Source organism: Podarcis pityusensis, assembly GCF_964106645.2.
Source record: "Podarcis pityusensis genome assembly, chromosome: Z".
Taxonomy (NCBI): Eukaryota; Metazoa; Chordata; class Lepidosauria; order Squamata; family Lacertidae; genus Podarcis; species Podarcis pityusensis.
Genome location: NC_138044.1, coordinates 47,069,670 through 47,086,352, shown reverse-complemented (window position 1 = coordinate 47,086,352; position 16,683 = coordinate 47,069,670). Strand labels below are relative to the sequence as shown.

At 51.7% G+C, this 16,683-nt stretch overlaps 1 protein-coding gene across 6 annotated transcripts in view; it reads left to right on the top strand.

The window, feature by feature from the left end:
• NLGN3 (neuroligin 3) overlaps positions 1-16,683 on the top strand; it is a 63,970-nt gene that overhangs the window by 32,578 nt on the left and 14,709 nt on the right. Inside the window, exons 3-6 of one of the 6 annotated variants that reach the window (XM_080990076.1) lie at positions 1,224-1,283; positions 8,480-8,542; positions 12,461-12,610; positions 15,364-15,549. In XM_080990076.1, the coding sequence (XP_080846202.1) occupies positions 1,224-1,283; positions 8,480-8,542; positions 12,461-12,610; positions 15,364-15,549 (459 nt within the window). The remainder of the gene's footprint in view (positions 1-1,223; positions 1,284-8,479; positions 8,543-12,460; positions 12,611-15,363; positions 15,550-16,683) is intronic. The other 5 variants (XM_080990077.1, XM_080990079.1, XM_080990080.1 and 2 more) reach the window with 5 other exon arrangements.

The following is a 16,683-nucleotide window of genomic DNA, read 5'->3' as shown; positions in this document are numbered from 1 at the left end:
TGGTTGGTCTCATGCGGTTGCAGCATGCCAGCGTTGACCCCCTTCCCTTCCTGCTCCTCCCTCCCCGGCCGCCCAACGCATGTCTGTCTGTTTGTGGAGATGCTTCTCTCTGCCCACGCTGCTTCCATTGTGCCCTCCTCCTGGCTGACATTTTTTCTCCCTGTTCCCTCTCTCTCTCTCTCTCTCTCTGCCGCGTACACTCCTTTCTTTCTGTCTCATATGTGCTGTGCCTCTGCCCATCATGCCCGTCTCCTGCCATGGCATCCTCATCCTCATCACGGCCTCCTCTCTTGTGTTGCAACAACAACAACAAAACAAAAACAAAGAAAACTCTCTGGCTGACTGCAGATCTTCATGGCGAGTGGCTGGTTCCCGGGCACCCAGGTTCGGCCAAGTTCGGCCCTGAGTTTGGTTTGGGGTTCCCTCCTTCCTGTTCTCTTTCTCTCTCTCTCTCCCCCCCCACCTTTTCTGAGGTTTCATGTGCTGTTATTCTGCAGAGGGCAGGGAGTAGGGACTGTCTCTCTTTTTCTCCCTCTCTTCCCTTTCCTACTTTCTCTCTCTCTCTCTTTCTCTTTCTTGCTGGGACAGCATTGCTTCTGAAACTCCCCAGAAACCAAGGCTGAGTTACAGGACTTCCCTCTCTCTCTGGTGCCACTGTTAGTGACAAGGGCTTGCATGGGGGGGGGAGGAGTGCAAGGGGGCCTGGCCCTTTGTGGTGAGGCTGGGTGCCCTTCTCCTTTAACCCTTCCTTTCCAGGGGGTTCTCCTTCTTCCAACCGTAAGTAGCACAGCATGGAAAGGACCTTTTTTCAGCCTCACCACAAGGGGAGGGGAAGCCCAGCCATAGAGACATTGGGGAAGGCAGGGGGGGGCTTTTGTCTGTACAGAGCAGCACTGGGGAGGGCTGGTGACCCCTTTCCCCCCCATGGGTGAGGTGGCAGCTTCCTGCTTAGCGTGCCCTCCCCTCTTCCCCCCCCCTCCCAGCTCACTTTTTCTTGGCTCCAGAGTTTTTCTCCCAGAGCAGCAGCAACCCCCACCCTGAATTTCCCCCTCTCCTTCCTCCTGCGGTCAGTCCCAAGGGTGGGGGGAGGGAAAGGCTGCGGGCGGAGGGGGGACAGGGTGTGGGTGGTGGGGGACCGGTGGGGTTACAATGAGGCTGGATTGCATGCCTGCGCCGTCCGCTGGAGCCTCCTGTTATTTTGTAGTCTTTTATTCATTTTACAGTAAAACGGATTTCCAAGGAATGCGCCCGAAAACCCAACAAGAAAATATGTAGGAAAGGAGGTAGGTAGCGAGCCGGGGGGGCGGGGCTGGCAAGAGGGGCGCAGAGAGAGGCAAGAGAGAGGGAGCGAGCGCGAGGGGCGCCTGGCCTGCCCCACCCACAGCAGCGTTCCCCCCCTCCTCATTCTCTGGGAGGGAGGGGGAGGGCCCTCCTCTGGAGCTCACAGGGGAGGGGATCTGTCTGTCTTTCTGTCCGTCCATCTTCTATTGGGAGGGAGGCGGCTCCCCCTTGGAACTCCCCACTCTCTCCCTTTGCCCTTCCCACTCTGAGCAGGGCTGCCCTGTAGGTGTGGGCTGCCTGTCATCCGGGGAAGGGAGGGGCCTTCGGATATGGGGGTTCCCTTTGCCCTCCCCACTGGCAGAGCTGTGAGGAACACCCAACAGCTTCCGTCTCTGGAAAAACCATGCTGCTTCTTCTCCAGCAGCAGACCAGGGATGTCACGCTTGGGGGGGGGCAGCTTAGCAGCAAAGCGGAGAGGGGGCAGGGGTCTGCTTGAAATTTGGCCATACAAAATGGAGTCTGTCCCCCTCCACTGGCATTCCCCCCCCCCAGGCCCTGAGCTTTGTATGTTGGGTGTGCGGCTAGGGGGACGTGACTGGCTCTGGTTGCCATAGGAACTGCCTTGTTCCCTGTGCCATCTCTGTCCTGGCATTGCATCCTGTGTAGAGCTGCTGCCCCCCCCCCCCGTTTCTTTGGTTGGCTGTGCTGCCAAACACACCTGGGCACCCAGCCGCAACCCCCTCCCTGCCTTTCCTCTCTTTCACGCGCTCCCCCAAGAGACCCTCCTCTCAACACGCCTCGCTTTGGGGATGGGTGGGTTTCCTCCTTATCTCCCCTCCTTCCTGCCGTGGCAGAGATGGGTAAGGCAGCATGTGCATCTCCTCTGAGAGGGGGTCCTGACCTGAGCCACGGTGAGCTTGGCCTTCTCTTCCTCAGCTGGTACTTTACAAGGCAAGCTGCCTTTGCTCTCATTCCTCACCCTGCCCTGATCCTCTTCGGACTTCTCACTTTGCTTCCCCAGCTTCTGCCTGCCCCGGCTATTCAGACAGCGTCTCTCTGGGCACCAGGGCTCCTTCTCAAGGGGCCAGCACTGGCACATTGTCATGGCCACTCCAAAGCTCTGGCTCACCTCCTGAAGCTCCTTGGCCGGGCCTGTTAACTCCAGGTGTGCAGAAGCGGGCAAGGAAAGGATGGCTGGCAGGGAGGGGAGATCCATCTTCCTGGAGGGGCTCCCAGCACGGGCCCTCAGAGTGATCTCTGCTCTTCCAGAGATCACTTGCCAAATCGGCATAGATCCACAAAGCCCCAGAATGGCCTGCACACCCTGTTCCCTTCTTCCTTGGCAAGCATTTGGCCCAGCTTTAGCAATGGAGCGGCAGCTTCCAGATGGATAATGCGACAGTAAAAATATTGTCAGGATATATTTCCATTATTCCTCAACTGAGTCCCCGGGGTGTCAATGTGGAAGCCCCACAGCTAATGAAGTTCCCTGGAAATGTCCTCTGCTCATATCCTTCTATGCATGGCAAGAGACCTAAAGCACTTGAGGTGGTGGAAGAGGGGGAAACCACTTGGGAGGTTGTCAAAGTCCCCCAAACTGCATGTAAGTGCACTTCGTTTTTGTTGCAGCGCAATGAACTTGCATGGTGCATCACGAAGGATAGGAGAACAGGTCACTTTCCCCAAGGAGGATGTGGTTGTAATGTTCAGCAAAGGAGGAGCAACAGGGGAAGGGAGCATGGGTTAAAGTGGGGAAATGAACGTAACATTATATCAGGGTTACATTTGAAGCACTATGATATCACTTTAAACAGTTAAGGCTTCCCACAAAGAATCCTGAGAACTCTAGTTTTCTAAGGGTGCCGAGAGTTGTTGAGAGACCCCTTGCAGAGCTACAGTTCCCAGTACCTTCAACAAACCACAGTTCCTGGGATTCTTTGGGGGAAGCCAGGGCTGTTAAAGTTGTTTAAGAGTTCTTTAAATGTACACTGTGGATGTGAGCGTCTGTGTACTCAGCCTAGGATGGGAACAAGGAGATTGTGCTTGAAGACTTTGAAGAAAAGGTGGGTTTTAAGGCAAGATTTGAAGGAAAAGATGGAGGAGGGAGCAGGTTGCTATCCTCAAAGTTTGCCAAGCTTAGGAAACAAACTTTGCAGAAGAACAAGACTTGGCTCCTTCAGGATCCTTGAGTCTACTGAAATATCCAGTACAGCCGTGTCAGTGGAAATGCTCCACTGATTTCTCCAGGGGGGTTGATCTCAGATGGGCCCAGCCAGGTTCCCAAGTCACCTGCACCTGGGGAAATTGGAGGCATAGCCACAAATACTGAGACCCCATTGAAGAAAGGTGTGCCAGCCCTTTGGTACAGCTTCCAGTGTGCCCCTGTGCAGGTGTGTCCACTGTTTCAAGCCGGGCAAGCATTCCCATATTTGCTCAAAGACTCACTGGAATGAGCTTGTAAGAGCTGTTTGACAGTTGCACCCACTCCCTTGGGAAGCCAGTGGTCTCTCCTTCATTGGAGGCTTTTAAATAGCGGTTGGATGGCTATCTGTCAGGGATTCTTTGATTCCTCCATTGCAGGGAGCTGGATGAGATAACCCTTGGGGCCCGTTCCAACTCTACAGTTCTTTGGTTCTGTGATTATAGGTCTGTTGAGAGGAAGTCCAATGAGAGAAAGAGATGGGGATTGCTCATCTGCAGAAATGTTAACTTTTCTGTTGACTAATGCTGAAGTAGAATTGCATTGGAGGTTTTGGTGCTGGAAGGGCAGAAACTTGACTGAAGCTAGCAGGCGAAAATATTATCCATGAGGCCATGTCCCTTGACTGCCACTTTGGAGTCTATGTCCTTCTCTGTTTTACAAGAATAAGGTGGCCCTGGGCAGCAGCTTGTGGGAGGGGTGTTTTTGATCAGGACTGCAATGCAGGGAGAAAGTGTTAAACCCTTCATTCTACTGGCAGCAGCCTTTACTGTTCTTCAAGATGAGATCTTGCATTTCTCTTGCCTCTTGTTTAGAAGGCTTTGGTTAAAGCAGGCTGCATGCGTCCTTTGCTGTTAGTCCTTACATCCTGGCTACTCTGTAAAAGTTAACTTGAAACAACAACAACCTTCAAATTATTTAAGAGACACGCAAGTCTTGCGTATCAGTCTGCAAACTGGAATGAACCCTGATTCTGTGCCATTTCAATGAATTGCTTAGTTTTTGCTCCTGTGTGGTGAGATTTCAAGTTGAGGGCCTCACCATTGTGCACCATTCACAAACAAAGGAACCAAGATGGTCATTTCAAGTAGTATAGCCTTGCACACTTCCATTCAAACACAAACACTCATGCTTCTGATTCTGATTGTAAGTAGAGAGATCTGTTACGTTCTAATGACTGGGATCATTTTTACTTGTTCCTCACCCACCCTCTCTGGGTGTGGGGGACGGAGGCTGCATTCTGCACTTCAGAGAAAGGAACTCACCTAGCCAATGAAGGCAATGAGATGCCCAGGGCTGTCGGGTGGCACCATTCCCCCCCGCCCTCTTTCAGGACTGGGCTGGCAAGTACGTAGGAGGGTGAGTACCCTCTGCTGCAAACATGCACCTGCACACACAGAGGGAGTTCAGGGCAGTGGGGTAAAGAGCCATTCCTGAGGCCCCAGTCTGGAGCACAATAGGGAGGCATGTCCTTTACAACTCTTGACTGCATTTGCAAATAAAAGGGCTGTTTCTCTGGGCCACGCTTTGTTGCTGAAGATGCCATGGGAAGTTTTGCCAAGGCCCCTGGTTTTTGTCTACCCTCCTTCACCCCTGCATGCCTGTCTCCTCTGCCTGGTGCAGCTGAAGCTTCATCTCCCATCTCTGCCTGGCTCTCCGTGGTGGTGGCAGCAGCCCCAGCCCATCAGCAGAGACTGGTCCCTGGGTGCGTGAGTGTGCCTTTCTCTTTCTGCTGCCAGCAGCGGGCCTTGGGAATGATGCAGTGCATTGTCTAGGCCTTCTGGGGTCCCCAAAGGCTGCCACGTCCTGCGTGCAGCAAGCGGGGATGCGGGGAGAGGAGTGGTGGCGGGAACAAGGAGCTACCACCTCCCGTGGATTCCTCTTGTCTCCAAAAGTCCGCTCCTTTTGAGGGGAGAGGGGGGTGACAACAGGAGGGGAAACGGGTAGATGTTGTGCCCAGCCCCGGCAGGATGGAGGTCCCTATAGGAGCGAGCGGAAGGCGGGAGGGACTCTGGTGCTCCTTGATGGGAAATGCAGTCTCCTTCTGCCTTGGTTTCCATGGCAACAGAGCAGGCCTGGAATCTGAACTGCGGCTGCAGACAGGGGAGCTTTGTTCAGTCCAGGCAAGGCTTTGTTCTGGCCCCAGCCTATCTCCTGCCCCCCAGCGTTGCAGGGTCTTTCTTACCTCCCTGCTTCATGCTTTTCTATGCAGATTCCCTTGCGCGGTGGTGCAAGTGTTTCAGGTTGCCAATGGCTTTGGCCGGGGTGGGGGTGGGCATTGGGAGCCCATTTGTGTTGCAGCAGACCAGAGAGAGATGGTGGTGCTCAGGGCCACTAGTTTAACTGTAGCCCTTTTTTTCTGCCACTAGCTTGCCTGCAGCCTGGAAAATCAGAATGGTTTGCTGCAAAGTTTGTAGGCAGGTGATCCCCTCTGACCAGGGAATTGTGGCTCAGTCACAGTGACACCTGTGCAGAGTAGAAATGGAGGGGATAAATTCAGTTTGGTTCACATTGTAAAGCAAACCTGTGTACTTCATACTTCCCAAGACGCTATGCAAACCAAAGCACTGCTATCCTCCAAAGTTTGTGCTTTCCCAAATATTGAAATGCAGTTCTCCAGCCAAAAGAAAGGTGCACAAGGAAGCAGAAACTAAGGGCAAATCTGCATTAAAATGCATATATTTCTGGAAATAACATGCAGAAATGTGTTGCATTGGGAGAACTGCTTGCAAAATCTTTACATTAGGATAAATGAGGACTTTCCCCCGAATGATTTTTGCAAACTGATGTGGAAATACCAATGCACTGAACATTGCAAAAATGAAAACTTGGAAAAACAAATTGACAAAAGTCACTCATTGCTTCTGTGATATAGGGCTAGGTGGCTGGGGCTGTTAGCCTGTGCTCTTGTGTGGGTGGTTAAGGTCAGGGTTTTCTGTCTTCCAGAGGCAGTGGTGGGGAGCAGCATAATGGGTCCTGCAAGCTGAACTGGTAACCTAGTTCTTCTGGGTAAAAATATGCTGGCTTGTCTTTGCTTGTGGCTGCTCCATGAGCCCATGGCTCCCTCTCTGCATATCCTTTGGCTTGCCCATTTTCCAGCAAGCAATAACTTTTAAGATGAACACAGCCAAGTTTCTGTTCCCAGCTGTCTCCTGACAGCCATGCCAGTGATGGGCCTGCAAGGCAAAGAGCCCTTGGCTGTCTACATTTGGAAAACCAAGCTGGCCTCAGACAAGGGAAACTAGAAAGGTAGTCTGTGCTAGGTGGCTTTCCGGAGTGTGCATTCACAAGGGAAGTGAAAAATAAGGGAGGTCCGGGAAACAAGCTAAAGGAAAATAAGTAATGGAAAATCTGGGTGTTTTTAACCATTTTTATTTTGTATTTTTGTTATATATTTTTTTTCATTTTTATTGTAATATTTTTAAAAATCTTAATAAATATCTTATAAAAAAAAAGAAAAAAGAAAAATAAGGGATTTATTTTTTAAAAAAATGAAAGGGCTACTCATACTAGAACACATGTCTTTGATTCAGCAAGTGGCTCATTTATGTTTTCTGGAGCGCATGAAGAATGCTCAGGCATTAGAGAATAAAAGGCGTCCGTGGTGCCATGCGTGTGAACTTGCTAGGAGCCATCCTGTGATTTGCCAGGCGAAGAAGTAACTTGCTGAACTACCTCTCTGCAGTTCTCCTAAAGTAGCAATCTGCCTGCCTCCTCCACAACACCACCCCGCAAAGTGATGGAAAGTTAAATGAGCCCTCCCTGTGGCGAATATTGTATCTATGCATTGCATGCAGAAAGTCCCAGTCTTTGGCAACTGCAGTAGAAAAGATCAAACAAGTGGACAGGAAAGGCCCCCCCCCCCCGCCCTCTCTGTGCCTGGTACCCTGGAGAGCTGCTGCCAGTCTGAGTAGGTGGTATATTGGGCTTGGTGCATCAACACTCCAAGGAAGCTTCATATGTTCATAGAAGGCTCTACTGCCATGAGCAACCAAGTTGTTGGCCAGATGAGATGGACACAGCCTCTTATCCCCAGGAACCTGGGGAAGATGGGGTGCTCCTCTCTGTCCCTTGCTAGGACTTCCCACTGCCCCACCAGCCTCTGCCACATGCATGTGAGCATGCTCACACCAATGTGCACGCACACACCTCTTCCTCCCCTCCCTCCCTCCTTCCCTCCCACGAACACACACTGGAATTGTGCATGTACAGCGTGGTTGGCAATGGGCAAGTGAGGGCCTTCTTGTTCACTGGCACCCATGTGCAAGCAACCGGTGACTTGAGTCTGATCACAAGGCATACACTGATCACGTATGCTGCTGCCCGTAAATCCACCCAACACTGCTGCCTCCCCAGGCAAAGGCAGCTGTGGCAGTTCTCTCTCCTTCCCCCACAACTTCCCCTCTGGTCTCTTGAGGGTTGTTGACTTTTCCAAGGGAACTGGTACCTCCCAAAACTCGGGCATCAGTCCTGGAGTCATCCCCGCCCCCCATGGGATAATGAAGGGAACAGGCGAGTACCTGACCTGAAGCCGCAGTGTGGAGGGTCCCCATAGGTTCTATCAACCCCTCTCTTCCCATGCCTTCCTCGGGCCTGACTTCCAGAATCCCCTGCCTGGAAGAGGGCAGGCAGGTGAGCACCCTGAAGGAGGTGTCCCTGCTTGCCCTTCTCCCCTTGCTGTGAGTAGCCTCTTGCCTCACCTGGAAATGGAAGGGAAACTGCTCCAGACAGCCCCTGCCTCCCCCCCCCCAGTGCTGCTTTTGGAGGTCAGGGGGGGGGGGCAAAAAGATGCTTTTTAGTGTGGAGCCCAAGCGCTACCCAGGTAACGTGCCACCTTCTCTGCAATCATGCTATTTTTGAATTCTCTTTTTGTTTCTTTTTTCTTTTGTTTCTCTTTTTCTTCCTTTTTTGTTTTTCTTCCCTTCCCCCCACCCTCCTCTTCATTTTCTCCCCCCCCCTTTTTTTTGTTCTGTCTCCTTCATGTTTGGTCCCCCCCAGGCGGCTCCAGCGCTAAGAAACAGGGCGAGGACTTAGCGGATAATGACGGGGATGAAGACGAAGGTATTTGTGTGCGCGCCAGGTGGCTGTGGCTGCATGAACCTGCTCTCTTTCTTTCTTTCTCTCTTTCTCTCTCACGCTTTCCTTTTCATGCGCGCTCCTCATTTGCTGCCATCCCAGGAAGTCCCCGCTGGTTTTTTCTTTTTGTGTGTGTGTATTTCTGTCTCCTTGTGCTGAGCAGCTGCATGGGAGGGGCATGGTGGTGATGCTCTCTGAGCCTCGGCCTCCTCTTCCAGGGAGGTGGGCAGGCAGGGGGCAGTGAAGGAGGGAGATGGAAGGGGCACCCAGCTCTGGGCGTGTGGTTGCTTATGGGAGCCTGCTCACTGCCTCCATCCCCAACCCCACCTTGTCTCACTTGGCGATGTGGGTAGCATGGTGAGCTGGGATAAATGTTACATACCAGCTGTCGCCAATCTCCTGTTTGGACAAAAAGGTGTCCCCTTTGGATTTCCTGCTCAGCAGGTCTGGTCTCCCAAAGGTCTGCTGCCTGCTGGCTTGTTGCAGGGAGCATGTATTGTGGTCGCAGGAGAAGGCTCAGGTCTGAAGAACCTCTGTGCAGCCTGCAACCAGTAATGCGTGTCTCTCACAGCTCTTTCTCTCTGTTTCTCTCTCTCACACTTGACACCTGCCCCTGCCCCCCAAGGAGGGAGAGTAGCCTTCCACTCAGCTGTGCCTGCCAGCATCTTTTCCCAAAGCAACGATACCCGGAGGGGTGGGGAACAGGATTGAGCCCCTCTGGCACAAACAGCCTCTCTCATGTTGGTCAGAAGGAGCTGTGCATCTGCCAGGGGCAGGAGGACATTGTCACCTGACTGTTGCAAAAAAAATTGCTGAAAAGAGACTTGTTCTTTTTTGCACCCAGGCAGGCATCCTGAGGACGCAGCCATCCCGTTGCCGAGAGGGCAGACAAAGCGATCAGGAGATGCAGAATCTGGGGGGGGGGGGGGGGGAATGGGGACAGACCTTCATGTGCCCAAGGTCCAGGTCAAATCACTCTGCAGCAGATGGAATGATCACACCAACACCCAGATGTGGAGGATGAAGCTGTCCTTAGGCAGTGGCTATATTTCGGGCAGGTAGATGCAGTGGATGATGGAGAAGCCAGAGACTGCAGCAGGCCATCCCAGGCCCCCCTCCTGAATTGCAAGATGTGCACCTCTTTGGGGCACTGGCAGATTCATTGCAATGAAGAACTCACTCATGAATTAATTGCGTGTGTGTGCAGCCACCTTTCAACAGCTGAAGCTACTAAACTTGGAACCAACAGTCGCAAGTAGCCATCTAACATTTCCCCAGATGCCGTGCAATAACCACAGAATGGTTGCCAGTCTGGGAGACTGTAGCCAGGGTAGTGCCCTCCAGGTGTTATGCCTGGTCATTGGCTCTGCTGGTTGGGACTGGTGGGAATTTAAGTCCACAGCATCTGGAAGGCTCAAGTTGGATACCATTGCATACCTTGTGATGTAGTCCTTTGAAAGAGCACATGGTAACTCATGCCTACTACTCACCACTCCTGAACCATAATCAATCAAGGGATAAGCTTGTCTTCCTTGATGGGTACCAAATTTTACAAAACAGCTACCACGCTGTAAGCCCTATTGTATTGGTTCACTCTTTGGGTACGCTGAAAATGTCAAGAGGCGTTCAACCATTTTCCAGATGCCTCTCCTGGCTTTCCCCCCGTATGGGTTCATAATGCTTTGGGGAGCATTATGTGTTTCCTTCTAGGTGGTAACTTCCCAACAGTTTCCACCACCCTGGTCAGGGCACTGAGGCATCAGCTGGAGGCTGCGAAGCCACCATAAGACTGTGTCTGTAACCCCCAGAGACCAGCAGAATGGAAACCAGGCATGAACAGCATTCTGCATCATGGAAGGTTTTGGAGGTGTTGCAATGATATATTGGATGCAAGTGGGTGGGCGGGCGGGTGGGCATTGAGATCATGCCCACTGTTGACAAGGACCTGTGGCTTCACTTCCGACTGATGAACTCGACCTCCACCCAGCTGTACCCATGTTGGAAGCTGATTATCAGACTTGCCTTTTTTCCCAGCAGGGGGTCAAAATTCTGAGTTCTTCATGAAACACCACTGTGATAAGTCATTTCACCAACCCCATGGAGCAACTTCGCCACCCATGATGGTGGGCAGCTTCTGTGAAAAGCAAACAGGGACTGGACTTGGAGAGCTATTCCAGGAGCCAACACTCTTCTTTCTTCCCCTTCCCTCTCTTCTGCAATGGAGGACTCCATAACCTGAACTTGTTTCAGAGCTTAGAAGGCCAGCAGCTTCCATTTGAGCTTGTTGTGAATTCCTGCTGGAGGTCCATTGCTTGGTGGCACAGCATCTTCTTTGCCTGGAGAAGGTCCAGGGTTCAATCCTTACCATCTCGTGGTGGGTCTGGGAGAAACCCTTGCCTGAAACCTGAGAGCTGCTGCCAGTCAGGGTGGACCAATGGCCTGGTTCAGGATAAGGCTGTTTCCTGCATTCTCACCATCTTCCTAGCGGATTCTCAAGGATGCTGCTCCAGGGCCAGCCCTCAACCTCAATCTTCAGGCCTCGGTTTGGTTTTTTGGGGCAGAATTTGATGATGAGTCTCTGGATGGAGTGTTGGAAGCTTCCGGAGGTCTGGACCCTTCAGGAGCAATGCTGACGCTTTGTCCTTTTTGTCTTGTTTGCTACCTTTCTGCTTCTGGACTTGACCTGCTTTGGCTGCAAGGCCTCCCCCCCCCCCCATCCAGTCCGTTTGGGCCAAAGTCGTATGCAGGGACCTCTACCATACAAAGGCTAAATTAGGCAGTGCACTTCTTTCTGAGTCCCTATGCTGCTCTCCCCTCCTCTGCCGAGGCTGCTGCCTCGTGGCTGTGCTGAGAACATCAGCAATAAGCACCTGGATAGAACCACAAGGGTCCTCGCTGAGCTGTTATTTGGGGGGACAGGTGGCTACTGAGAACAGGGCTTCCTTCAGTCAATTGCATCGCCTCTCAATTGGATTTCAAAGGAAGCCCCCCCCCCTTCTGTCCATGCCTGGTGTGCCCTGCGCAATGTAGGCCTCCCTGTTAGGACGCTTTGATCTGTGCATGTTGGAGTGAGGGGTCTGGTGCCCATGGGTCACCTTGGCAGGTGTAGAGTCCAGCTCCGTGAAGCTGGGTCAGGCACAACTGTTGTGGATGCAATGGGGCCATGAGAGCAGAATGGGTGAGCTCTTTGGGAGGAGGCGTTCCCAAGCCTCTTCCCAGCACAAAGCTTGCTTGTGATGGATGTGTTGTCTTTAAGGAGCAACACCCACACCAAGAGAGAGAGAGAGAGAGAGAGAGAGAGAGAGAGAGGAAAATGGAGGCTGAGCAAGGTGGGATCACTCTGGTGCAAGCCCTTTCTGGCAGCATCTGTGGAAAGGGCTGGTTCCCTGGCAGAGTGAAGAGGTGGTGTTTGCTTTCTGTCCTCTCCCTCTGGCCCTGAGACCTTATTGGCCCCAATCATCCCACCTTTCAAATCACCCTCTTATCACACAAATCTGGGGGGAGGGAGCAGGCTGCCCATTTCCCTTCCTGGCTCCCCATGCCCCCTCCCAGGGGAGGCAATGCAAACCACAATGGTTTATTCACAAGGTGGGATGCTGGTCCTGCGCCGGCCGCCCCTGGCCCTATTCCATTCTGGGTCTGGCTTTGGAAGTGCAGCATTTTGAGACTCAACCGAGCTGTGCGTCCTGCCAAGTCCTCAGGGTTTCCTCATGCTGGCTGCTCTGCTGGAAAAGTCATTGGGCTGAGCATCAGCCCAGGGTCTCTCTGGATGCAGGTGGGTGGGTTGGGCCTCTTTCCCCACACCCCTGTGCCAGGAGCTGCCCCCCCCCCATTGGCTCAATGAGGCTGGAGGTGAGGAGGTGGTTCTGTCGGACTCCTGTCTCTAGCTTCTCCCCCTTGCAGACATCCGAGACAGTGGGGCCAAGCCGGTGATGGTGTACATCCATGGCGGCTCATACATGGAAGGCACAGGCAACATGATTGACGGCAGCGTGCTGGCCAGCTACGGCAATGTCATCGTCATCACCCTCAACTACCGTGTGGGAGTGCTGGGTATGGATCCAATGGGCCCGCTTCACAGGGGGGCAGAGGTGCTGTGGGGGGCAGGGGGGAAAGAGGTGCTGCAGTAGGCCATGAGCATCTAGATGGGCAGAGATGCTTCGACCTGTGCCTTCAAGACCAGAGTGGGATGCTGGTTTCCTTGTGGCTTCTCTTGACATGTGAGAGCCACATTGGTAGATGGCCACAACCGCAGCCATTCAGCAAGTTGTCCTTGCCTATCTCCATCACATCCTCGTGGGCTCCTTTCCATGTTGGGAGCAAACTTTACAAGGATGAGGAAGGGGGTGTCCTGTTCTGCTCTGCATGGAGCTGGTGCCTGGATACAAGCAAGACTGTTCAAACCCGCCTTCTTCTCAGTAGCCACCCCTTCCCCCCAAATGCTATGCTTCATGCTGACCCCCACCACCCCAGGACCTGGCCTGGCGAATTGAACTGAACCTTTTATTGCTTAGAACCTTAGCTCTATCGCAGTCCGATGCCCACAGAAATATGGTCAATTTTAACACATTGCACCAGGAACATTCCATCAGATGATAAGCATAAGGAAAAGAAGGGGGGGAGAATTAAAATAAGACTTCCTCTCCAGAGCAAAAGGGACATCATATAAATTAGTGCATGATGGAGCAAAAGAACATCCCACCCGCCCTTCTAGGTTGGTTTGTTTCTAATCTCTCGCCCTTAATTTTCTAGCAGCCAGAGCATTTTGCAACCTCGATACGAATAAATACACCATCACCCGCTGGCAGTGAACATATCTGTGCAGGGTGGGAAGGGCATGTCTGACCAGGTGTTTATTCCAAATGTTTGAGGGGTGCAGACATTGCCCCAATGCTGTTTCCTTGGCAGGGGACCCTCTCGCCTTCTTTCACCCCTGCCCAACTGCCAAAGGCATGTTGAGAAGGTGTGGTGGAGGAAGGTCCCCTGCCCCATACCTGCTGTCTAGCTGGCGTGGGGGCATTTCTCCACGGGCAACGTGTCTCCAGCACAGACCCTCCATTTCTCTCCAAGCTAGAAGCTGTGGCAGTGGCCGGCCGGCTGTGCAGAAGGGCGTTAGGTCCCTTGCTTGGGAATTCTTTCTCATTTACACATCCTGACACAGCACAGAGCAAATATTGATCTGCGGTTAAATATTGAATAAACGTGTTTACTCACCTCCTCCCTCCTGCAGGGCCTGGCAAGCGCCGCTAATGAGCTGCACCAGAGGGAGTATTCTATGTCCCCATCGCTGGGGTGCAGCCAAGCCTCCTCTGGAAATGGACTGGCAATGGCTGATCGCTAAAGGGGCAACATTGCTAGACGTTTTGGGGAACCTGAGGCGGCTTCCACGTTCCTTTGCATTCTGAATATGGGCCTTCCCTTTGCCCGAAGGGAGTCTTGCTCACTGTACCCTGGAGCTCAGTCTGCCCTACAAAAAAGCAAACAAGCCACCCTCCCTAACAAGTCCCCACCCGAGGACCTGTTTCTTCTGCACCGGAAAACAGAGGGACCGTGGCCACTGTTCATGGCAACTGCATCTCTGATTTTGTGGGTGCCTGTGTGGTAATCTGGGGCACTGTCTGGAAATAAGATACATTTGCTACTTTAAAAGAAGATTTTAGTAATTTGGCAGCCCTACTAAACAGGAGCACTAGGGTAAACTTGTGCATTTTGCATCCTAGCAAATTAATGTTTGTTAGAGACATTTGCTCTTAAGATAAATATCATATACAATAAATAAATAAAAACAAGTATCACACAGCATTCATAACTACATGGGGAGGGAAGGCCTGGGCCAGAAACCAAAGGAAATATCCACCATAAAATCGGGGGAGAAGAACAAACCCCACCTAGCTCATTATGGTTCATCGGGGTGGGTGGGTGTGTATATATATATATATATATATATATATATATATATATCCCACTTGACTCACTAGTGTCCAAAAGCTGCTTTTCTAAATGTTGCCCAAAAGCTTGCAGGAAAGTATGTCTATAAAATATATCAATTGTTCCCAAAAAAAAAGGGGGGGGGGGGAAGCATCCAAAAGGAACCAGATAAAAATTCCCTCAACAGGCTAACTGCTTTGTTTAGTGCGCCAAAGTACGGAAAGGCTCTGACCTAGTTAAGGCCTGGAGGCCTTAGATTCCCTCAGCAGGCCCAAGATGGCAGAGGGGGCCTGGGTCAGCTGTGAGGGAATAGAGGACAAGTCTTGACCCCAGACAAGGGTCTCGTTTCCCTGCTGCTAGCTGCCCCCTCTCACAGAGGCTGACTTGTTTTGACCCAGCACCCACAGAAACGCGAACCATCACTTCTCCCAAAATACGGTGGCTCGTTCCTGAGGCAAGCCCTCCAAAATGGCTGTACGCCACAGGCAGATACCAAAAGAGCCACAGCCGCATGCAGAGCAGACTGCGCCCATTTGTTCTTCTTAGCTGTGTATGCACCGTACATTTAAAGCACATTAACTCCTCCACCACCCAAAGGAATCCCAGTAACTCTACAGTTTGTTACGCATGCTGAGAATGACAGTTCTGTGGGGGTAAATTCTTTGGGCCAGGGTGAGGAGGTGCGCTTCAAATGCACGGTGTGGGGGATCTCTGCAATATTGAGAGGGGATGGAGGGAAGGGGTCAGTCGCAGCTGAGAAACTGGGACCCATAGCAGTGGCCTTTGCCCTTTGTAGTGCGTAGCATCAGGGGCGAGGGCAGGCGAGAATTGTCTTGGGGCCAGTGCTGCCCATTTTACTACTATCATCTTGCCTGCAGGATTCCTGAGCACCGGGGACCAGGCTGCCAAGGGCAACTATGGGTTGCTGGACCAGATCCAGGCTCTGCGTTGGATCAGCGAAAACATCGCCTTCTTTGGCGGCGACCCCTTGCGCATCACTGTCTTCGGTTCGGGCATTGGTGCCTCCTGCGTCAGCCTGCTCACGCTGTCGCACCACTCCGAGGGTAAGAGACCGGCTTCATTCCAGCACCCAGTTCTGCGTTTGCCAAGTAGGTGGAGTGCGTCGGAGAAGGGTTTGGAAAGAGCCCGGATTTTTCCCCATCTCCGTCCTGAAATTACTGGGCTTCTCTGCCTCTCCAGCCGTGCTGACATGAGAAGCCGTGCTTTTCACCCCTCCTTATCCTTGTGTATGGCTGTACACAAACACGCCATATGCATTTAAGGCGCATGACTTCCACCCAAACCCAAGGAATCCTGGGAATTGTAGATTGTCGTAGGTGCTGGGAACCGTAGCTCTGTGAGGGGTAAGCTGCAGCTCCCAGGATTCTTTGCGCACCTCCCATTGATGCATTACCTCCTCTTGGAATGGCAGGTTCCAGGGTGCTTAACCGGTATGTGTATGCCTCTTTGCTCTTGTTGTTAAAGTAATTCTGAATTAACGCTCACATTATCTTGACTGCAAAGATCAGGCAGATCAGGCTCTACTTGTAGAGGTTTGGGTGATTTGCAAGGATTTCTGACTCCTAATTGTTCTAACAATATCAATCACAAAATTAGTGCCCTCCACTCAAAATGAGACTGTCAAAGAGACCTTGGGGTAAATAGGAAAATATTTTTGTGTGGAAATTTGTAATGTTCTGTTGAAAGCCGCCCAGAGTGGCGGGGTAGAAATAATAATAATAATAATAATAATAATAATAATAATAATAAAAATAAATTGTTATTGTTGTTATTGTTATTATTGTTAATACAATGGCCTTTGCTCAGTCCTGGTGTTCAGAACCAAACCCCATTTTTAACCCAGCAAGTGCTGAGAGGTACCATGCCCTTAAGTGTGTTGCTCTTGTACCTTGGTCCAGATCTTGGAGATCTAAGTAAAATGCAAAGTAGATTCAGGAAAGAAGGAGTGGCTCATGGTAACAAAGGCTTCTGAAAGTGTCGGCACTGAGGGATCAGGAAGTGCCTAAGCTGCTCCTCTGCTTTACAGGAAACGGGTAAATGAAATTAACAAGCAATCTATCTGAAAGGTTGCATAGGTACAACAGTGCAAATCCACATGTATATGTGAGAGGCAGAGGACAGACAAAGTATTTCTTTGTGCAGTGCATAGTTAAACTGCAGGACTTGCTCCCAAAGGA